Source organism: Anopheles gambiae, chromosome 3 (assembly GCF_943734735.2).
Source record: "Anopheles gambiae chromosome 3, idAnoGambNW_F1_1, whole genome shotgun sequence".
Lineage (NCBI taxonomy): Eukaryota > Metazoa > Arthropoda > Insecta > Diptera > Culicidae > Anopheles > Anopheles gambiae.
Genome location: NC_064602.1, coordinates 89079891 through 89104137, shown reverse-complemented (window position 1 = coordinate 89104137; position 24247 = coordinate 89079891). Strand labels below are relative to the sequence as shown.

General features: G+C 43.5%; 1 protein-coding gene across 21 annotated transcripts; it reads right to left on the bottom strand.

Moving 5' to 3' along the window:
• Positions 1–899: 899 nt before the first annotated feature.
• LOC1280932 (FHIP family protein AGAP011705) lies at positions 900–24030 on the bottom strand. Of its 21 annotated transcripts, none has more exons than XM_061660865.1 (11): positions 23835–24030; positions 22030–23185; positions 9843–10045; positions 9472–9756; positions 8989–9385; positions 6939–7139; positions 5790–6834; positions 5544–5722; positions 4695–5013; positions 3328–3366; positions 900–2229 (listed from the first exon to the last, which is right to left on the bottom strand). In XM_061660865.1, exons 2-11 carry the CDS (start codon positions 22258–22260, stop codon positions 1736–1738), a joined length of 3393 nt encoding a protein of 1130 aa, XP_061516849.1. In that variant the 5' UTR covers positions 22261–23185; positions 23835–24030; the 3' UTR covers positions 900–1735. The 21 variants fall into 21 exon arrangements, with proteins under 21 accessions (XP_061516849.1, XP_061516857.1, XP_061516850.1 ...); XM_061660873.1 differs by having other exon boundaries at positions 6939–7112; XM_061660866.1 differs by having other exon boundaries at positions 22030–23056.
• Positions 24031–24247: the final 217 nt, after the last annotated feature.

The window sequence follows — 24247 nt, the reverse complement described above, 5'->3', positions numbered from 1 at the left end:
AATCAGTTCTGACCAAAATTTCATTTTCCCATCACTAGTCACAACTGTAAAATGATGATCACGCTTTGTGCTATCTAAAATCATGATAACGTTTCTTCGGATATCAGCAAAGTAATACAAACGTCAAACGTTTTTACTGCTCCTTTCGCGCTTTGTTTTATCCAATACAATCAAACAATATCTTACTATATATTTTACACGGAAAAGAAAGAAAGAAAGAAGCTAAAACAAAATTTCTAAATTACTCCAAAAAGATTTTCGCTCGCTTAAAAACGAAACAAACAAAAGAAAAATAAAAAGCACAGGAAAAGAGGGCGAGAACAGCCCACAAACAAAAGTGTAGTAAATAAACAATTTATAAATAGTTGTATAACATTATGTACACGGGCGAGCGGGACAGGGGAAGGTATGGAACTGGGGCCGGGGGGGATTGAGGATCGAATTAGGTTTGAATTATCCTATAAAAGTTGAATTGTTTCCGTAAAACAAAAATACATCTACTTCCAGCGTCTAGATGTATATATTACAGGGTTTCCCACGATTTATTGGTTGGTTCCCACGATTTATTGGTGCGTTCCCACGATTTTTTGGTCATTTCCCATAATTTTTTGGTAGCAACCCACGATTTATTGGTCGGTTCCCAAATATTATTGGTCGGTTCCCAAATATTATTGGTCGTTTCCCAAATATTATTGGTCGGTATTATATTATATTATATTTGGGAACCGACCAATAATATTTGGGAAACGACCAATAATATTTGGGAACCGACCAATAATATTTGGGAACCGACCAATAAATCGTGGGTTGCTACCAAAAAATTATGGGAAATGACCAAAAAATCGTGGGAACGCACCAATAAATCGTGGGAACCAACCAATAAATCGTGGGAAACCCTGTAACGGTTACCCCCATTTTATATTACCCTATACAGTATATTAGTACAGTTACAACAACAGGTTGCAATAGTTTCTCTTTGTTTGGCCTTGTTCGCTTGTTCGTTAGGATAGCATTTACTTGTTACACTAAACGGTAATAAAGGGCACTAAACCCCTATCAATATTGCGAATTCCGCATTCGCAACGAATAATGGTACTTGTAAAAGATTAGTTTTGGACATTTATGAGTTGTGTTGCGTAATTTGTTCGTAAAATGTTCGAAAAAATTCTCCCGATAAAAAAGAGTGCGTTTAAATATCATTTTGGGTTCGTCTTTTCGACGGAAAGTTTACCACCAATGGGACAGAAAAAGGGGGATTTAAAAATTGGCGAATTATTCTTTAAAAAAAAGCAGTAGACAGGTAAATTCGCGCGATTAAATTACTTTTTTGTTAAATTAAAGCGGTTGCCCTACATTTAGAAAAGACAAATTTTCCTCCTCTATTATTTCGCTTTTCTACTATCTTCCTATTTCTTCCTTCGCTTTCCTTTCTTCCCTCGTTCGTTTTACAAACGATCGATCCCTCCCTACCTATGAACTGTTTTTTTCTAATATAAGAAAAACAGTATATCATATTCACAGCTACTAGTTATTGCTAAAAAAACAAAACACATCTACACACGCTTATTATGCCTTAATTAAATCACAAGCTTTTTTCTTGGTTAGATGGGGGAAGATGGGGGAATAGGGGGAGCGTTTACTTAGTAGTGCGCCGCCGTTCGCTTAGTATCGTTCGGTTAATTTAATTGTAAATCGTTGTTCTTTCGCGACACACATCTACGTCGTACTTTCGTTTTCAGCTAGCAGTTCTTGCCGGTGGTTGCTGCTGCTGCTGCTGCTGCTGAACCTGCTCCGATAGCATCATGATGCACTGTTCCTGCGTTACCGCGGACAGTTCGCGCAACCACTCGTCCAGCAGTACGGCCCCGATGGCAAGGTTTAGCTGTCGCTCGCTGCCCACACTGTAGCTGGTCAGCCCGTGCTCGAGGCTGTGCGGGTGCAGCAGATCGTTACCATTCGATCCGTTCGATACGTGACCACTTGGTGCGTTAATACCGCCGGCCTGCAGTGATGACGTATCGATCGACATGAACTGTGTTTCTGCTTCGCGCGATTCCCGCCGGGAGCTGCCAATAAGTAGACCGCTCGGTGGCATCACGGACGATACGGACTGGTGCTGGTGCTGCTGTTGTCCCACGGGAGAAGGAACGTTCATCGATGCGGGTGTGTAGGATTGGGGCTGCTGTCGGCCGTTCGGTGAGTGGTTTAAACCGTTACTATTGCTCGATCCTGATGAGATTGTGTGTATGTGTGTGCGCGTGGGGAAGGGGGTAAAATGTAGAGTAAATATAAATTAAAGCAAATTCGTCCTGTAACTGTCTGCAGTAGGAGTAATATATATTCCATTGGAAAAGAAACAGCACATCAATTCGTTAAATAGCATAGTGGCTAAAATAGAGCGGGAAGGGGGGAAATCATCTAGTAAAGGAAAGGAAGTAAATCAACCAACGGGGAACGGTACTGCCGAACGGGGATATCGAGAGGGATAGGAGGTTAGTACGCATAACACTAAAACAAAAACGGCTACTAAACGTTTTGGCACATTAAACAACACACACACACTCTACTAGCAGCAAGCAATATGTTTGATTAGAATATTAAATATATTAACTCACACTACACACATGCACACACAAATTAATAGGTGTTAGGATGATGATGATGATGATGAACCGAGCGGAATGTTAGAGAACATTTACCATTAAGTAATGGTTATTGTCAAGCACAAACACAAATCATTGCTAATCGGTTTTAAAAACATGAACGCATAACGGACACATAACACTTGAAAACGGATGTAATGGAACGAGGGCCTTATGTGAATAGGGGTTGTTATATGAAGGAAAGGGTGGAAGGTTTCTGAATTTATATTATTTTCACTTGCATAATATTTATTATATTGAAGTATACAAATTATACTGATATGTTTAATTTAAAAGTTTTAAATCATTATATATTTTAAAAATAATTTAAACCATGCACGAGCAAATTGAACTGATATAAAGTTGCAAGTTTAACAATCAAATTGAAAACAATACAAAAAAAATGCTAAAATATTTCATCAACTCTTTAAACATGCAAATAACCATAAAAATAGCAAGCAATTAAAAGGAATAAAAAAGACAAGCAGCAAACACTGTTCAAAAAAGGAAACAAGCTAACAAACAAAAAAATGCAATTTCGAACAATAAAACTATACGTAAGGAACGGATTCAGTAGTTATGTGGAACGGAAAGGGGGGGGGGGGGGAGAGGAGAACGGCATAACAGATAAACAACAAGAAGAAGAACAACAACAACAACAACAAATAAAGGGCATGATATTTACCGGTAAAAAATTCAACTATCTGTGCTAAACCCGATGAAGCTGAATGAGGAGTAGAAACAAACAAGATGGATATTGATATGTGGATATATATAATTAGAATCTTTCTCACAGAATACAGAACACATATATGTAATGTGGGAGGAGTTGATTTGTTTTGGGTGGGTGGTTGGGTGGTTGGGTGGATATGATATGTTGTGATTGTGAGCCAAACAGCAAGAGCATCCTGTTCCTTTCTCTCTACTAGCAACGTTTCTCTGTTTGCTTTCCCCGCTTGTGAGAAGAGTGTAATGACGCGTGGAGTGGAGTTAGTTGGTTTTCTATCAATTATACGCAACATACAGTAGCAGCAGTAGCACCAGCACACAAAGACGAGGTGAGTGTCAGTATAATTGGGCGAAAAAGGTGAAAAAAGGGGCGACGAGCGTAGTGTGCATTAATGCATTTTGTTGAGCGAGTGTTTAGATACAGTAGATACGGTCGGCAGGGTTGATGCGCACAATATCAACCGTTTTGTGCATAACGCGAAGCGTCATGTGAGTTTAGTGACATCGGAACATAAGAAGCCAAGCGGAAAAACAGGCAATACTCTCGCCCCAAAAGTGACCGAGGCACAGAAAATAATGAGAAAGAAATGGCTACAAAAGTAAGACAAAAATATAAAACACAAAGAGCAAAATATACTACGCGAAGAAGGAAAGAGGAACCAAAAAAAAGTGATGAAAAGTAGCAGCAATAAAACTGAAATCATAAACTTTTACACATGCCCTCCCAATAATAAAGCCTGACACGTAATCGTGATGGGAAGATGAAAACAAACAACAAGCTTTTATAAAGGACAGAGTTAAGTAACAAATAAAATGGAAAGAGAGGAAAAAGCCACATTCGATCGCCACAAACCAGCATGAACCGTTGATCGATCGAGCGCGAATGTACCGACTGGCTGTGAAGGAGAAACAAAAGCTGCGTGACGGTGATGATGGCGAAAAAAAAACAAAACAGAAGCAAATAGAGAAACAGAAGCAGTGAAGAAAGGAAAGTGTAATAGATGATGGAGCGGAGTCGCCTTCCTCTTCTTCGACCGGTGATTGAAGCATTCCGAATCGATCGTATCACACAAGCACATCACACCGTCAGAAGAAGAACGCTAATGAGCTGTGAAATTGAAAGCATCATAGTGAGTTGATACAGAAAAAGTAATGCCAGAGTGAGAAAGAGAGAGCGAGAAAGAGATCAGGAAAGGCATGAGGTGATACTATTGCGGTGCACTTTTTGGCTTTTCCCTAGTGTAGTGGCTTCGTTCTCGTGAGGCTCGAAGAGAACGAAAAGGACACATTAAATGTGGGGGGTGTTAAGGCTGCCCAACTTACCCACGGAGCCGGGCCGTCGGAAGATGTTGGAGAACGAGTTGCTGATGCTTTTGCGTTTCCCGTCCTGCCGCTTGAACGGATCGTACGATGAGCTGGGCGTTAGCTGCATCGGTGTCGTTTGCGACAGGCTGGACGTCATGGACGAGCCGCCACCGTTCAGCAGCTTGCCGCTAGCGGCCGACTCGATCGCGTTCTTGCGCATGTTCACCAGCCGGAACTCACGGTCGACCAGGAACGACCGGGCCATGTCGACGATCTCGAGCGATTCGTCCGTGTCCGGCAGTTCGGCATCGATCTGTTGCTTCAGTATTTTCAGCACCTGCAAAGGGGAAAACGCCGTAAAGAGTTAGTGATTTTAGTATAGCGTTACGTTACAGCATTGCGTTATATTACAATATAACGTTACGTTACAATATTACGTTACATAGCAATATAACGTTGCATTACAGCACACAATTGTGTTACATTTGAATATGTATTGCGTTACATTACAACATAACGTTATGTTACGGTATTGCGTTACATTACAATATAACGTTACTTTACGGTATTGTGTTACATTACAATATAACGTTACTTTACGGTATTGCGTTACACTACAATATAACGTTACTTTACGGTATTGCGTTACATTACAATATAACGTTACGTTACACTGTTGCATTACATTACAGTATAACGTTACATTACAATGTATCATTTTTAAGGGCTTGACGAATCTTTTCCTAGAAATATCATCATCCTCGGCTGCGTATTTTTCGATCTTACTGCGATAGCATCATGAAATTAAGTTGTTACAGTGGACCACTCTTTCACTTGATCGTACCAAAATTCTTCAAAATCTCTTACCTGATGGAAGGACGGTGTATCGGACGTGGTTGGTATATCTGGCCGCAGCAGTATAGAGTGCAGCAATGGCAACGGAAAGAGCGTCAGGTGAGTGATCAATCCTGTGAGATGCAAATTCACATACAAGCAGTTGCTGGTAAACGTTTGCAGCTTGCCCCAGATTGCAGTTAAAAAGGGACCTGTGTAAATGAATCCAATGAGTTAAAAGAACACGTTTCACTCAACGAAAAAAAGTCGCCCATTTACCTAAACTAACGGTCCCCTGAGCGAAAAGATCCTCCGACAGATCCAAATCACCGATCGGCTCCTCCCGCACGCTCGACACCTTCCACGCATCGATACGCTGCTGCTGCTGCTTCAGCTGTGGCTCCTGTGGCATCGTCCCTGGTGCCACCAGGTCGTTGCTCGTTTGGGAGAATACGTTTAAACTTTCGTACCCACTACTATCACCGATCGATTGCAGGCTATCCAGCTGCTTGCCACTGGACGTTCCGATCGAACCACCACCGAACATTATTGCACTCGACGCCGACGAACTGGTTCCCGTCACTGATGTATGATGATGATTCTGTTGCTGCTGCTGCTGCTGCTGCAGACTATCACCACAGTCCCCGATGCCAGAATCGATCGAAAATTCGCGCAGAAAATCTTTTATCATCTGCACCTTTAGCGCCCGCACATCTTCCGGATTGACGAGACTGTTCTGGCCGCTGCTGCCCACGCCGCCCCCGCCGTTTGCCGCTACGTTGGGCGCACCCGTAAAATTGGCTTTGCTTAGTTTTTGGTAACGATACACGTTGTTCCACTGATCACAGGCATGCTTGCATTGTACGATCCGGTTGCGTGCATCGAGCAGGTACGCCTGGTAGTTCGCCAGCAGCGTTTCGCCCGTCGTAGTGTTTAACCCGTAATGGTTCCAGTTGGCACCGATCGTTTTGCTAACGTTAAGGTTGGCACTGCTACTTCCACCGCGCTCGGTCAGGGTGCGGTGGTTACCCAACGCCGTCGCTACAACCGCTGGTTGGCCGGCCGCAGCACTACTGGCACCGTTGCTGGCGAGCCCCCCATTGTTGATGCTCAGCACGCTGTTCACCTTCTTCATGATGTCGGGCGTAATGTTGAGGAAGTACTCGACGGCTTGCGTGTACGGATCGACGCGATTGATTTTGTACCGGTGCGATATCGGTACGTGCTTGCAGTGCAGCAGGTACTTGAGCATCAGCTCGAGCATAATGTCCTCGCAGTTTAGGCTGAGCAGGCTATCGAACAGCGATAGCGTCACCATACAAAGCTGAAGAGAAAAGGGAGCGTAAAGAAAAGGTGTAAGGTGCGGGTTTAGTTGTATTTAAGGGGTAAGCTATTTTATTACGCAAAAATGCGGCGTGCTGCACTTACCCGCGAGTCGTTACTGTTTAACCGCTCAACCAGCACGTCCAGTATGCGCTGCCCGTCGAACTTTTCCTCGTCCAGCAGAAACCGAATCACGATCTGTATCAGCCCCGGCTCGGTGATCGACCGTACGATCAGGTCGAAGTACGCCATCGCGGACACCTGCGACTCAACGTTCGTCTGGAATTGACCTTGCCCTTTAAATGTCTGGCTTACCCACCACAGATAGGCGGTTTCATTTTTTGGTTGGAAAGTTGTGCAAAAGAGAGTTGTCGGTTGTTGTAGGATGAAAGGAGGAGCATGGGTGTGGTTGTGTGTGTGTGTTGTTTGGTTGCGAGGATTGTTTTGGTCAGTTTGTTAGACATGCAGGTTGTTATTATTGTTTCCAACGTTAATATATTTCACGTTACGTCCACATTCCGCACAAAGAAAAAAAGCGAAAGGGCGACAAATAGCGATCGACGCATTAAAAAGTCCAAAAATGCCCAAAAAGTTCACATGCGGAAATTCCCCCATGTAGCAAACATTCACAGCAACACATTCGAGGCCCAAACAATCAAAAGGCAACGCGTATCAATATATGACAATGCAACGGCAACATCGTCGGTGTGATAATAATTCCGTTTGCGGCACGGAAGTGTTGAGCAAAAGCCGAACAACGTAAAGCAGAGCAAAAGAGCAAGAGAAGGATTGTGAAGCACGATAAAATCACCGCAAAAGTGTACAAAGGTGTAATATTGAATTGATTATTGGAACAAAACGGTCGCGCAATGTTAGATCATAAGCGCAAAAAGAGAAGAAAAATACAACAAACACATTGTATGTATGATAATAAAACGGAAACAGTAAAGTTGTGAAAGAAGGCAACAAAACGACGTCGAATGGTGATAAAGAGATTGTTCGAAAGTACGGTGTAAGAAGGGGAAGGAGCAATTTGTAATGAAAAAGAGAGAAAGAGAGAAGAAAGTAAGAAAATAAGATAATAAATTAGAGAAAACAAAATAAGAAGAATGAAAAAAAAACAACACAGATCCATTAGTTCCGGAATGCAAGCGTGGGGGAGTGACGCTTTATGGGGTTTGGTGGGGAGTAGGTTCAACACTCAAACACGTTCAGTGCCCAACAAAAGGAACAGATAAAAACGCAACACGACGATAAAAAAAACAAAGAAATGGGGGAAAACAGTGAGGTAACGGAACACAGAATTAACAGGTAAAATGAGATGGGATACACTATCAACCGGTCGATGATTGAAGGGGGGGTGTTGTACAAAACCGTCGTACAGGGATAATGTGTCTTCAAATAGCGAATACATCGTGGGGTTTGGGTGGGGGTGTACACTTAAACTATTACTAAAACAACCGATAACGAAGGCTCATCGATCGTATTATGGGGGATTGGGTGTGTGACAGTGTGAGTCGTTGTGGTGAATTTTGAATTTCCCAACTCGAATGCGTTGTGTTTGTGTGTGTGCTGTGAATGTATTGGCTGTGTTGTGTTTGACCCATTGCAGGCGTTTCAACATCCATTTAAACATAACAACCATCTAACACCAACTTAGCAATTTATGTACAAAGGCCTTAGAGGCCGCCTATAGGATTTACCACCAGTAACAAAAAAGAAAGAAAACAATACAACAGAATCCCAAATAGTAGTGATAAAGCGCCAATGCAACAGGCGTGGTGGAACGCGCTGCGCAACAAACACCGCCGTGGAGTGTGCAAATGCAAACACACGGCAAATGGTAAATAATTGTTTCTCCATTAGCGTGAGCCATCGATGCCGTGCCGACACTCTTCCCCCCTGCGGCGTGCTCTCCCTGTCCGGGCCCGTGCGTACCGAGCGCGGCTAGATTAGTAACGCTTCGATTAATTCTCCGGATGAATAAAACAATGCGATGGAAAGTTGTGGGCGCGTGGTGTTAGCGGGAGGGAAATTAGGGGGACGATAAGTAGGACGCAAACGCAAACAACAACACAAACGGGGGAGGGTTTGCTGGTGGAGGAATACCAGGGAAGGTGCACCGTGCATGAAGAAAGGAGCTCTATGCCATTACCTGCAATATTGCCGGCCCTAGAACGGGCACCAGGAAGCCCTGGTAGAGAAAATCGAGCAGCTGCTGGCGGATCATCGTATGCGCAACCTGCACCACGGCGTTGCAAAACTCGAGCGAGTTCATGAACAGCGTCAGCTCGGGCATCTCTGTCACGTCGTCCGTGGTGATCCGATACCAGTCGACGGTTTTGATTTCGATCTGGTTGGGCAGGCGCGAATACAGCCCACCGAGCCCGGTCACCAGCACCGGACAGATGGACGAGTACGTCGCAATGTACGTGCCGACGTTCGAGTTCTTCTGCGACAGCGCCATGCAGAGCAGCAGGGCGTCCCGTGCCTGATGACCGAGCGACCCCTCCCGGTGGACGTACGGTATCAGCAGCGAAAAGATGATGAAGCTAAAAACAGAAAAACGGAAGAGACGTGAAATAACACCGATCGATAACCTTTCTCCCGAGCACACACACAGTTTCGGTACACTTACTTCGTGTGGCCACCGTTGCTAGCGTGGTGGCTTTGCTGCGTCTGCGTGGTGGAGAAGAAGAACAGATCGAGCAGGTGCACGTTCTGCATCAGCACCACGCACAGCTGATTGAGCAGTATCACCAGCCGCTTCTCGACGTCCGGCGGATAGATTTCGTTCTGGCTCGAGGCCAGCAGCTTCAGCAGCGGCCGAAGAAACGGTTCATGCACCAGCAGCTGATGGCGCGAGTGACTCACCAATTGCTCGTACAGCTTGAGCTGCTCCAATCGGACTGCGTTTGCGTATCTGTCGGAAAGGAAAGCATTAGTGTGATTCTAGGGCGACACATTTGAAACGCGTGATATGAAGCCTCCTTCCTCTCGCTCCCTTACCGGCCCGTCTTGATGCCCCACTCGTACAGCTTGTCCAGTAGGTTTTCGCTCAGCAGATGCTCCAGACAGGGTGCCGGCGGCGTGGGCTGTCCCGGCAGGCTGAGCTTGTTGCAGTGGTGCAACTCCACCAGCAGCAGCGTTACCATGTGGTCTAGATGTGTCACCACGCCCAGCACGTCATCGTGCGACTGGCTGCGATAGTTCTGTATGGGATATGGAGAAAGGCACAGGGAAGGAAAGAGAGACATTAGATTACATTGTGTAGTGTACAGTGGCTTTCAGCATTAAATTGAAAAGAGTGTCAAATTAACAGAGCATGGACGAAAATCAACATCACAATGTTAATGTAGAAAGGCCCCACTTTAATTATAGGCCACATGGCAAAACATGGAAAGCAAAAGTGGGACCACGGCATGGCACGGCCACCAGAACAAACAAATGGCGCACTGGTGGCGCTATGCGCGTGCTCGATATAATTTTTATTTAATTTGTTAATAAGGAGAAAGCTTCGACAACACCGCGATCATCATCACGATCATCACCAATGAGGCTCCAATCGGCAGTAAATCACGCTACCCCAACAACGCCGCCCATTTCCATGCGCTGGCATCGTGCCGGTCCTGTGATCGTGAAGCGCGTAAATGCATAATTGCAGGCCAATGGTGGCTGGCTGGCTGGCTGGCTGCCACTAATCGAAATCCAAACAACTACGCCCCCCGTCCTCCCATTCCAGTCCCACCGGGCGACTGTGTATGTAGACCTTGACGAAGGTAAACAAGGGGAAAAACAGAGAAGCAAAAAAAAGCCAAACGAAATCGAACCCAATCGGAAAGATGAAACCTTCCTTCTACATGCGTACAAACATGGGTTTTCTTCTCCGCGCCGCAATTACAACTTCCCACATACAATATCCTGTGTCAGCATTTCTCCGTTGGTAGGGCCGGCTTGGCTGAAAACGGACGCGCAAAAAATGCTGACTGCGCATCAAACATTGTTCGACATTGTTGTTCTGCGGCAGTGTCGGCGCTTTATTTTTTTGTTTCTAGTGCACTAGGTTGCCCTGTTGTTTGTTTGTTGTTTGCTGTAGGCTCTTGCGGGAAGTACACTCTGAGTACATCCCCGCTCATACTTTCTTTCTGAATGAATGTGGTTTTGTAGCACTTTTTGTTTGTGGCTTGCGCTGTGTGCATTAATGTGGTGTTAATCATCACCGTACACTGGGTGGAACAGGTTGTCTTCCTGTAAGCTGTTTTTTGTTGTTTCTGTGCTTATCAAGCAGGGCTGCGTGAATGGGAAGAGCCCTCTTACTTTGGGAATGTCAAACTTAAATGTTTGATTCTTCCGATTCTTTAAATGTTTGTTAACAAAACTGATGTTCAGTGACTGAAGGATTCTCATTCATTCGTTATGTTTACATGCACCAACTTTTACAAGGTAGGATATTGTCCATTTACTCGTCTTAGAAAGAAATGCACTCGTAAAAAAGGACAAGCCTTAGTAGAAGTATATAGCTACTAGAAGTAATAGCGCTGTCAACATACGTCCACAAACGTAACTGTGTCGATCTCAACGTATTTGAGTAATGTTGATAACTGAAAACTAATTAAAATCAGGTCTACAAATAGTTCAAAAGCTCCAGACATCAAACTGTTCAACAAAAAAGATGCAGAAGAGATATACGGATAGTTAGTTAGGTAATTATTTGACAACCATAAGCCTGAGGTTTGGGACTAGGAACTCATTGCATGTTAAAAGAAAACTCTTTTTGTGAGACTCAAGGGAACGGTGGCTTGGGTTGTGGGGAACAGAATAGAATATTTATAGAAAATATTAAATGGTTTAATGAATGATAAACAATAAAGTACTTAAAGATGTCATAGATTTTATGTAAAAAAAGATTGTTTGAGTAATATACAGTGCTGCAAAATATTACTGTCAATGGGGCCCTTTCCGTTTGAAGCTCGTAGGCTGAAATTTCAGCCTGTCAGCTGTTTGCATTGTAAAGCAGTTTTCGAGCAGCTATCTAAGTGAGTATAATATACAGGTGGGCTTATCCCAAGGTGTATGAGTTTAGAAGGCTGATTTTTATCGCTTCTACTTCTGAATGAAGATTGTAAGAGTGTTTTGAGTATTCGTCAAGCCTCCAGAAAGCTCGTTGGAGCAAAAGTTTTCACTCGTTCTGTCAAAAAGTAATATTCAAAATTGGTTATAAAAAATGCTATGAGACCACCTGGACTACATACACTTTGATTCCAGATTCGATCACCTGATTTCTTTAATGCACCTTGGGATAAATGTAAACAAACCCGTGTCTTCGAGCAGGTACTCGAATCTAATTCTAGCTTTTAGGCAAAAATTTTCTAGACTGAAAATCGCAGGCTAGTTTTTTGTGTGGTTTTGTATGGATTGTTTACATGATTTCAGCCTCCAACTGTCAAACTCCATACAAAAAACTAACTAGAATCGTGAAGGCCCCCAATGTCATAAAAAAATCTGACTGAAAAAAGTCCTATCACCAGCTGCTATCACCAATAGATGCTAGGTGACATCTTAGCAACCAACGCTTGGTCAGTCACTTTGTGATGACTTTTTTTACTGTGATCAGTTCCACAAAATATGACTGACATAGTCATGACAAATTCCGACACGAGCTCACGAGTGACATGGTCAGCATCACGAGTTTTACTGTCATGATCAGAGGTGAGACTCAAACAGTTGGTGCCGACCATCACATGCTTGATGACATTTTTTGCATCCAACTCTTGGTCAGTCACTTGGTCGCGACACTTGCTGTCGGTGATAATCAGGACATCTCAAAGAATAGTAATGCATTTAGTGTTTGTAGTAAAGTGGTAGAGTCGTCAAATCGCAAGACCTAAGCTGAGCTACCCGCAGGTAGGTCTGACAATTATTCTATTAGTAAATCAATAAGCCAATTAGTGACTGATACAGGCGTACATCATCGACAACAGTTGAAGAATTTATGACATTTTTATCTATATAATCACGTTGATGATGTTTTAGTAAGAATTTATTTAGTTTAAAGATACTATTGCACAGCGAATTAATTACTTCAAATTAACTGGTTTTGATCAAATGTACTGCCATACACATTAGCAAAATAACAAATTTAAAACATTTGTCTAAATTAATTCCACCTGATCATCACGAAAAATCAGCATTCTGACCTTAATCTCAACCGTTATGATCCCTTAATACTCATCATAACTCGTCATCCCAACTCTGGACGCGAGACGCACCACCGTGCGCAGAAGCATCGTGCACAGTTATTCAAAAATATCAATCACATAAGAAGACGACAGCAAAGTCCTCTAACACTTTTCCACTTTCCACACCAACCATACACCAAAAGGTAGCAATTATCGTAGGGCACCCCATTATGCGAACGATGCGCACCAGCGTATGCCCCTGTCTCACACTAGCCGGAGGAAGGTGTGCGAGAGAAGCGAATTACACACGGCTTGATTACGCATCATCATCACGCTGTGATCGCATTTCTTCGCGCCTTAATCCACGTGAGAGAGACACAGACCCAGCAGCGGTGGCCGTGTCACATTAAGTGGCGTCCGTGTGAACGTGGGGTGGCTGTAATCCACCCCGAAACACACACACAAAGAGCGTGGGATGTGTTGCGAATGGCCACCACAACTGGCAGCATGATTTCTTGTATGCGAAACGTTACGAAAACAGATTTCGATCGATTGCAGAATGGCATTGGGTGAGATGGCGAGAGGTTGAAAGGCCAGCAAATTGCAACGGATTAGAAGGACAATCTGTCCAGTAGACAGAAATTAGAACACGTAACAAGTACCGTGGCAAGATAAGAGGTTAAAGCCAGTGTTCACTCAGCCGTTATTATCACTTTTTGTCCTTATCGCTTCCTATTTGTCTGTTAAAAGAATGCTTCGGATGGCATATTAGCTCGGTGACCTAATCTATTGCACGTTGGCAGATAGTTTCAGAACCGACAGAGTTTGTGCGACTTAATGCCAAGCCTGCGGCGGAGAAGAACGTGCGTCAAAAAAGCATTAGAAAACAAGGCTTTACCAGCAGAGGGTGAGGTTTTTAAACGCCTCCAAACAAATTAAATTAAAACAGCACCATAATAAATGTTTGCAACAACATTGTTGGTCCTTTCAGGTCCGCGCCTAACTGCGTACGACTTCAATATTGCTGCCAGTGCTGGGATGCTTTGGGGGAGGGGCTGATGGGTTAATTAATCACTGGAGGCGAACACAACGCAACTGATTAAAATTATTATTTCAATTACCATTTAATGGCGTTTTCTCATACACATCAAACCGAACGGAAGCCGGAATGTTCCCACCAGGTTCTTGGCTGTGGTGCCATGCCCTAAATGTTTGGCGGGGTTTGTATTTTGCAATCTTTAAATTATTCATCAGCGATATGCTTTTGGGGCGAAAAGGCATCCGGATTGGTGTCAGCTACTGCACTACTGGCCGGGACGGGTCGGCTAATTGACGTCGTGCGATTCGCGTTGTTGTGTCCCACAGGGGAAAAGAATGGGAAAATTCACAACGAATTATTTAATAAATTCCACCTTTTCTGTAAGCTATTTAAAATACATATTCTATTTGTGGCTTTGGACAATCGGTTGCTTGTCATTATGACTCAGAGCTACACACGAATCTCATTGAGTGTTTAATTATTACGGGAGAGTTTTTGTTTGTCCAACGAAGAAACGTGATTTCAGGCATATCATTTCGTTTTCTCAGTACATTTTTTTGGATTGTGAGAGATTTTGGCAACATTATTTCACTACATACCACACACTTGATTGTCATTCATTACATTGACACCAAGCGAGAAGAGATCTTTCGGTTGCAAGAGCGTTTCTGGCCATTGTCTCTTACGCCCGCACAACACACTACACAATCTTTAATTGGAGTCATCGCAACTCCACTCCCCGGCACTGTGGAGAGTTTGGATCAAAGCTACAATGCAAACGTCATCGGCGAAACAATGGACGAAAATTAAGGCAACAGAAAAGCTGCAATCAAAGGTGTGTAAAAGGTTGCATTGGACGTGGGGGGGCGGCTTCTTCATGGTGATGTGCTTCACGTTACCGCACCATCCAGTGTTACCGCATTTGTGCGCACCACGAATTTGATCTGTATATGGTGGTCGCCCTCGCACTAGCTTGGCTGGCAGATGAGCAATGGATCAATCTTTTTTTTCTTTCTTTCCTTTTCATCGCCGTTACCACCTTTCGAAGGTTCCGGAGACGGTCGGTCGGTCGGTCGGTCGGGGTCCAATGTTCAGTGGATGCAATTGTACTTTTTGGTACGAATTGATCCATTGGAAGGGTGAGCAGCGAGAAGGATTTGACGGTGAAAGTGCTGTTTTATCGATTTCAATAAGCTCTTTTTTAAATATGATTTTTTTCAATTTCTATAATAGCTCAACCTAATCAAATAGAAGCGGAAAGTAAAGGAGATTTACATACAGCTTCAACAAATACATAAAGATAACATCTAACATGAATAACTGAACCATAAAGAGAACATTGGGAAATTAATTAGGAGTGATTTTTATACACGTTTAACATCGTTCAATTGGACCAGCCATGTAGCGTTGGCGGTAAACGCACAGCATCGTTTCGACCAACGGCGATCATCCAGCGATCAAATCTCGAATAGCACCCAACCCTAGATGAGGTTGTGTTAAAGTATTACGTACGACTTTCCAGGTGATAGTACCATCACCTGGAAAGGTCCAGGTCCAGGTCCAGGTGATAGTACCATAGTACCAGCCCATCTGTAAATCTGTATCTCTTTGCACATAATTTGCATTGACATAGAATTTGATTCAGATTCTTCCAACCAGCAACCGAGGAGCAATTCAAAATGCCACAATGAAGAAATTACATATTTTTACATAATTGGCTATTTTCAATTTGATCTTCTTAAACCTTTGTCACATAGAAGCGGTTCTACGCGTAGCTTATTAAAGCAACAACCTCCAGAGGTTGAAACAATGATTTCTATTCGTATGTTTGATTGTCGTCAAACAAAGACAAACTTTGAGAAGCGTAGAAAAAGCCAACCCATGTTTCCCAGGATCATAAATTTAAAAAAAAACACAGACTCGTCCAAAAATATGAAAAGGGTAATAAAAATCAGAGAATGCAGTGATTGTTAAACAGATCCCAAACCCAAGACCAACTGACTGATTTTATGCACTTGCAATGATGCAGTGGTATATTTGAAATATGCTCCAGATGAATCATACAAGTTAGGTACAGAGTTCAGCCCAAAAATCCTGCGACCGCAATCAATGCAAACAATTCATGCTCATCCGAGAAAGGTAATAAAAAAGGGAATGTCACGCATTTCTATTCATAGCACTTGACATTAAACGGGCTTGAAAGCGTGCACGTGTCGTAAGGAAAGTGTCAACGGTACAAATAAAATGCGTGAAAAAGAGGAACACATTCTTCCCACAATAGAACGTTAAGCGCAATAGTATGTAAGCTTTAATTGTACGTATGAATAAACACTTGCATATCAAGTGTTGGTGCGAGAAGTTATAGAACATCTTTGAAGCTTCGCTCGAAGATATTAAAGGTTTTTTTGTCGTGTGAGGAACAACAATCTTATTCAAATTGGATGTAAGTAATAAAATGGATAAGTGAATGAGTAAGCGGATAAAGTAGGAACCGTGTTGCATTGTAACAAAAAAACAGAAATTCAAATATGATCTTATCCTTGCTAACCTTCAGATGCATCAAATTTAATATAGATATGTAACAACCATTTTGCTCCACTTGCCAAAGCTTTCGTGCACCTTTCCTCTTTTTGCACCTCTCGCACAAATTATTCTTCTCCGCCAACGCAACACAACGCGTTCTGCACCGCTGGAGACGAGACCGATCGGACGACCGAGACGAAGACGGAGAAGATGATCGCGTGTGGCGTTTGGTGAAGAAATTTCGCGACGCGTGGGCCACCACCACCACAGCACACACAGACACAGAGAGACAGACAAACACGTACGCACGATGGTAGCAGCTCTGGTAGCTTACTTCTTCTCTACCCGATTCGAAAGTAAACCAATGTGGCACCAACCGGCCCGCACACAACGGGCACGAAATCGCGCATTTTGCTGCCGCGCCACCGAGATCGTGCACGCATCTTACCATTTCTCGGCCAGTGGATCAAATGCGTTCGAAATCAGCAAACCCAAACCCACATCGCCAACACCCTTTAAAAAAAACCCCCCCACCCGGGGAAAGAAATGCTCCAGCGTAATCCTTCGTCGGAAAGCAGCAGCTCTCGACGGGTGGTGAAAGTGGTGCTCTGCTCGGAACGCAAAATTACTAATAATTCGAAAAAAAAAAATGCTGCACCCAGCAAACCCATTGCATGACAAAATTGAGCGGCACAAAAACACTTTTTGCCCGTGCAGCATTACACCGCGCTCACTTCCGCTGCAGGTTGGTGTCTCGGTTGTTGTTGTATAGGACGGGGAGGAAAGCAGGAGATTTAGCTTATTATTCACGCTACAATTAAATATCTCTTTGATCGTATGCGGAAAGAAACGATTGTTTTTGGTCGATAAAGGTGTGCATGGTAGTATGGGTGGATAGATTTCACGTAAGAGGATAAAGTATTTTTCACACATGGCATGCATAACGGATGTCAATTATGTGCTGGGAAACGGTCGATTACTATCGTCCAGCGGAAAGGCTGGTTAATTATTGCCGAAATTAATAAAGGTTTTGCTTTACATTTCGGGTTGAAAAAAAAAAGTTTCTGAAACGAAATGAAAGGCGTTTAATATTCAAATAATTAACAAAATATTGTAAAAATGCGTTCCTCGTTCTGATGATATCATTCAAACGAGATGTTACAACAATTAGATTTAACTTTCATATGAGAAATAGTAATTTTAAGTTACATTACTATCGACCTCTCGCAGGCCGGTCCCGTGGTACAGTCGTCAACTCGAAGGACTCAATAACATGCCCGTCATGGGTTCAAGCTTAGAATGGACTGACCCCCCCGTAGCAAGGATTTGTGACTATCCGGCTGCGTGGTAATGAATTAAGTCTTGAAAGCCTGTATAGGCCGACATGTCTGCTTATGACGTTACGCCAAATAGAAGAAGAAGTACTATCGACCTCTAACACTTTGACGATTGATTCCAGACAAAATACTTTCACAGAAATGTTATGAATTACATATTGAATTTCGTAGCTATTAAATTGAATAGAATGAAAAACTTAGCTGGGTAACTTTTAAACGATTATCTATTTTACAAATGATCAAATAAAACAAATAATCAAATTAAACATGATATTAAAGCAGAAAAAATTAGATAAAATTATACACCACTACATCGAAAGATACGAGAGGAATCGTAAAGAGCCTAGAAAATATGAAACACTTAACGTATCAAGGAAAAAGATGAAAAATAAAGTAAAAACTTAAAAGCGCAGTCATAATAACATCAAAAGAAGAGATAAGAAAGAGCAAATAAAAGCAGGAAGGAATAGACAAGCACCAGGAAACAAAAGAAGAAAAAACGATAAACAAAAAATAGCAAAAAATGAAAAAAAGCTTGAGCTTTGTTAACAACATTCCACATAATTTGTTTTGTAATGTATGTAAAGGACATAATTATATATTTTTTTTTGTTAACACACCACAAACATCGCCTTTAGGGAACTGATTGCAATAGCAAAAGAATATTATTTGCAACAAAGTAATTCTCCGTACGGATGAAGCCACACAGCATTCTTATCGTAATCTTTACCAAGTAACAACGAACGCATGCCTCCCCCCCCCCCTCCCTCTTTGGCCCCAACCGGTGCCCAGTGTCAACGGTACCGGTCCTTCCAGTGCGGCATTTGTGTTACGCTAATCCGGATTCGGAACTGGATTGTTTACGCAACGTCTTACGCCGCGAAACGATAAGCCTCCGGACCAGGGGGGAAAGCAAAGCAAAAAAAAAAATGAAGGCACATAGCCAACATGCTCGACCGGAACAAATGTGGCAAACAAGTTTGGCTGGGTTTCGTAGCAACAACGCGCCGTTAAAACAAACGCTTCAGCCAATAGGAAGAATCGCAATCAGAAAGCGCAAAAATGTGGCGCACAGGAAAGTGTACTGAGAAGGGGGGGGGGCGAGCCAGCGGGGTGGAATCGCATCACTATCGCATCACATTCGCATTATGCCGGTTCGTGTGGTGCATTCGCGTTCCAACATCCACATATCGGACGGATGGGCGACGACGACGTCGACGACGAGGTTGACGATGCGACGCACAAAACTGTCGATGAAAGTAACGGAGCAGGTGTGTGTGTGTGTGTGTGTGTGTGTGGTGTAGGGTTTTTTGCGGTTGTTATTGCAGCAGCAGTGCCGAGATCAACGAACCGCGAAGACCACGCGCACACCACACACCACGTTGTTGAGATGGCATTTGGTGAATGTTGTTTGCTGTTTGGTGGCTGCTAAAGGCTACTTTGCCCACTCCTTTCTCTCTCTCTCTCACACACACACACACACACACTCGTGTGCACCCCTCAAAGTAGGCGAGGAATCAATCTCGGGGCGGAAAACCCAACTTAAGACAAACGCGCACCGGTCCCACGTGGATCGAGAGGGATTGGCTGCCGCGAAACGATTTTGATTGACACGCGGCGTACCAAACGCATTGACGCAGGGAAAGCATTAAAAGTGCCTGGGGGGGATGGAGGGGAAGGGGGCAGGTTTTTTTGACGCGCTCTCCCACCGGTAAGCGATAATAAAGTGCGCCAAATTGGAATTTAAGTGAAAACGGAAGGAAACACCTTTGTTTTTACCTTCCCTAAGGGGTTTTCATACCGGGCCGTGTGTCTTAAATGGGGGCTACTTCTTCTTGAGTGCTATTAATTAAAGGTATCAGCAATAAAATACGTAATCAAATACGTGCGTCTGATGGCGGAGGAGTTTTACCGTAAATGTGTATTACTTCATTTACTTTCTTCACCTTTAATGGTCAACTGCACGGACCATGATAATAGTGTGGTTTTGTTTTGATGGAAGAAATGGACAGCATAATGTACATTAATCAATACTTCCAACAATAGTATAAAATCTTGAAAAATGGAGGTGAAAGTAACGATCACATCAATAGGATTGACTCTAAAATACACATTTGATTTGGTTAAAATGTCTTAAAAATGACAAAAGATTTATAACTAACTCGATCAGATGTGTGATCATAATAGTTTAACCTTTCAACTGGGCCAATCCCACCCTTTTCGCCTCCCTGGACCGAACTATACATCATCAATAAAGGTCAAAATATCGGCTTTTCCTCTGTATGTGCAAAAACCATTGCCTAGTCTAGACCTGCCCCAGCCCTTGATGGGTTTGGCAATTTGTGACTTGGTGTTGGTTTCACTGTAATGCAGTATGACGAAATTTGAACCCATGGCGTTTGTTGAGAACTTAACGGCAATACCATGGAATCAATCTCATCGTGTGTTCTAGTTCTTCTTCTTCTTATATATCGATAATGGATTTATCCTGTTATATTCTATCAAACATAAGTCCGATTTCGCATATTTAGAAGCTTACTTTCTGTTTTATAAGCTTCGATTATCTGGAGTCATTTACTTTTAGGTCGTACTTGTTTTTGTGAATAAAAGGTATTGTGCCGACTACGGAAGGTAGATCCACCCAGCATTATCCGGAGTCGCTCGGTGTCGTCCGAAGTCGTCTGGAGTCATTCAAAGTCGTCTGGAGTCGTTCAGAGTCGTCAGAAATCAGTCAGAGTTTAATTTCCGAAGTCGGTCCGAAATTATTTGAGTCGACTCCGGATTTTTGCCAACTAAACATATAACTAAATAGAACACATCGAACTGGAAGAGCAAGAATGGTAAAACGATAAAACAAACAATAGAACGAGTCCGGACGACTCAGAATGTCTCCGGACGACTCCAACTCCGGGCAGACCAAGTGGTTCCCATGTTGCCGAAGTCGTAATCGGACTAACAATAGTTGGAGTCGGATCGGCGTCGTGGATGCGCTCCAGAAAGTACATCACTAGTTCTAGTTAAACGTACATAACTTGCAGTTCAGACGAATTTTATACCGGATCAAATGGATTGTTCATTTCTCACATTGGGTAATTTTGTAATGAGAGGCATATGGCATTTGATCGAAATTTCTTAAAAAAATGATTATTTTCATAAAAAAAACAATTAGAAATTAAATAAAAAGCTCTTTCGAAACTTTGTTCGGTAGGTCTCGATGGTATACAGAAAAAAAATGCATGGACTCTTACAAAGCCGAAAGAGGCAACATTCCCGTCCGACTCTTCCCTCGGTAGAAATAAATGACTACATACACAATGACGTGATAAAGGTCTCATAAGTCTATAAATCGTCCATATCAAAATCAAATCCCAGTATAAGAGAACCCCAACACACTGGGGTCCTTTTTTTCTAAAACAGTTCTGAATCGTGATAACTGTGATGGAAAGTCCAGCGATAACATTTTTATCTGCTACCATACAACTCTTTTGAAAGATATGCCAGACTGTCCTTGCTGTAAATGCAACAACCAAAATCAGACACAGCTTTCAATAGTCACTGAGTCTGATTGCACCTAGCAATGATTCATTTCTGTATGATAAAGTTAAAGTTAAACGCAGATGAGTTGCCAAAACAGCGTTCAAGGCATTGTCTATGTTTCTTTGATACAACAACCTACATAGTCAGTCTTTACTAGTCTTTGCAAAAGGTCTGGATGGCAAAATAATTCATAAGGTCCTTGCGGGACACACCTGCACCATTACTTCAACACTCGTTCTCCTCTTCTATATGTATTTTTGCTAGAAAAAGAAATAAATATTTCTTCAGGATTCTCAGTAATGCACAGCTAAATGACTCTTCTGGTCCAGTGTTTCGAAATTCAAGCCTGACCAATCAGTCCGCAAATCGCATTTACTCATCCGTCTTCTAAAGGATAATAGACAGAAGGGATAGAACAACCAAGCCTATTACGTCTGATAATCCATCCTTCTGCCTTTTGCTTGGTTTGCAATCCCCCTGCTTTAATACGCTATACTTCTTCTTTACCATTTCCTAAAACCAAACGCAAAAGATAAACATAAACCGTTTAAAGTGTTCAAATGCAATACATAGCCCCTTACCTCGGACCGCTGTATGATCTCGTACGCCTGCTGCCAGTGGATGCAGAAACTGTCGTAGCAGGCCTTCGGATCGCACTCGGTTGCATCGAACGGGCGAATCACCGACGACAGCCCGCCGCCCCCGGCACCGGAACGCGAACGGTCATTCGCGCTGCCACCGCCGTTGCTGTTGCTGTTGTTGCCGCTTTTGCTGAAACTTTGCCGCAGCGGGCTCGATCGTAACCAGCTCATTTTGTTGGCGGTTTTGTTGTGTTGCTGCTGCTGTTTTTTTTATCGTACCTCTCCTCTGTCGTCGCTGTTTTAGTAAACCATATAACGTTTGATTTCTTTCTTTTGCTCGCGGGTTTCCTTCTTGTGTTGTCTTGTGCCGTTCCGCTAGCGGGTGCTTCCTTTTTTGAAACTTAGGGGTAGTTGTTTCTCGAATCGTCCGACCACACAGTATTTTTTTCTTCAAGCGGTGGTGATGGTGCGCGGACAAGGTGGTTGGTTTGCCGTTTCCGGCTCGGGTCCCGTTCGAATTTTTGAACTTACTCACTCACACTCAACTGCGCTGTACAATCGGATTCGGATCGTCTATGGACAGTGCCATGTTACGCACCATGCGCGGGCAAGGGACGAGAACAACGGCACACAGGTGGCACACAAAGCGCAAGAACCGAACACTCTCTAATCCATCATCCGGTAGCCATCCGGAGTGGGAGTGCGCGGGAGGGGATAGAATCGTTTAATAACAAACCCCACCACCGTTAGCAGCACACGGATGAGACATCACATTTACACTGTATTTACGTCGTTGGAAAACGGTCTGCAGAAAAAGAAAACAAAAAGCCTCAACCGGGAGCTAAAGAAACATTCTGCTTAATACACTTGAATTAATTTCATAAACACGCGCTTTTAGAGCAATTCACAAAAGAAGCGGGAGGCCAACTTGGATCACACTTCTACACACACACACACATAAACGCACGGCGGCGAAACACGGCGCAGATCGCGCAGCAGACGTTGTTGGATGATTTTGTGCAGGTGTCTGAAACGCAGTGCGCATTAGAATACAATGCAAATGTGCGCTCTGCGTACGCTAACGCAAGAAAAACACGCGCTTCCGCAGTGCATTCCGCTGCGTATGCACTTTTCGCTCTTGTCATTCACAGTACAACTAAAGAAGAAGAAAAAACACAACATTCCCGTTACTTGTGTGCACCGTTTGTCTGCACCGATACACCAAGGGGGACAAGTGTGTTTTATTTTTCTTCTCTTTATTTAATGGCGAGAGGGGTTGATGTTAATGGGGAACATAGCACAACAATTGGGGAAAAAAAAACATACGGTCGCACGCGCGCGCGCGCACACACTTACTCAATCAAACGCACACTTGAGCGTGGTACACACCCCACCACCTCCCTAAGCACACTCACATCAAACGACCAGATCTAACCTCGCACGATAAATTCTTTTCCCTTCACACACCTCGATCTTGTGTGTGTCGTCATCATCCTTGGGGGTGACGGGAGATTAGGTCAGCTCGATTGATGGAAAAGGCGTAGTGCGCGTGCAAATAAGGGGTTGGGTCCCCCTTCCCCCCACAGAGGTTGTGTTACTTTTGCCCATAAAATGCACAACACGGTAACGCAGCACGTAACAGAAAACACTGAAATGAACGATTTACACCCTCCAAAACAAACCCCGATTAGGGCATTTGCTTTCTCCTACACGACACATAGCAAAAAAACACAACCACAGACACACACACACGTCTCCGCCTTCGCAACAACGAGAGTGCACACTTTATCCTATCGCGGTATTACCTCGTACCAGTCGGTGCGGGATGCACCTATTACGGAACTGTGCTTTCTTTTCCCCTTACTTTTCACCAGGGCTGCAAAGGAACGGAACAAATGCGACAACTTTTTTCCTGCGCGACGGTGGCACGGTGGATCATTGCTGCTCAGGTTTCTTTCGCGATTTGATCGACTGTACCTGACAGCGAGCGAAACCCATGTCCCCCAGCTGCGCGTTTGACACGAAACCACTACCCAAAGAGCAAAACTGTTATGACGGGAAGCAAACGGGCAAGGGTTCCTCAACTGTCAAATAGGTGTTTACGGGGAAACGATGTTTTTTTTGGAGGGCTAGTAGAAGTGCGCAGTACAATCTTTATTTTTGATGATACGAATTGTACAGGTGTCCCCCGAGATACGACTGTATTTGGGACCGAAAA

Bases quoted from the DNA above. Each gene is read 5' to 3' on its own strand.
- LOC1280932 (XM_061660865.1), bottom strand. From the start codon at position 22,260: ATGAGCTGGTTACGATCGAGCCCGCTGCGGCAAAGTTTCAGCAAAAGC. The intron at 6,835-6,938 runs GTAAGTGCAGCA...TTTTCTCTTCAG, and splicing joins TAAACAGTAACGACTCGCGG to CTTTGTATGGTGACGCTATC. The intron at 2,230-3,327 runs GTAAATATCATG...CAATCTCATCAG, and splicing joins GATAGTTGAATTTTTTACCG to GATCGAGCAATAGTAACGGT.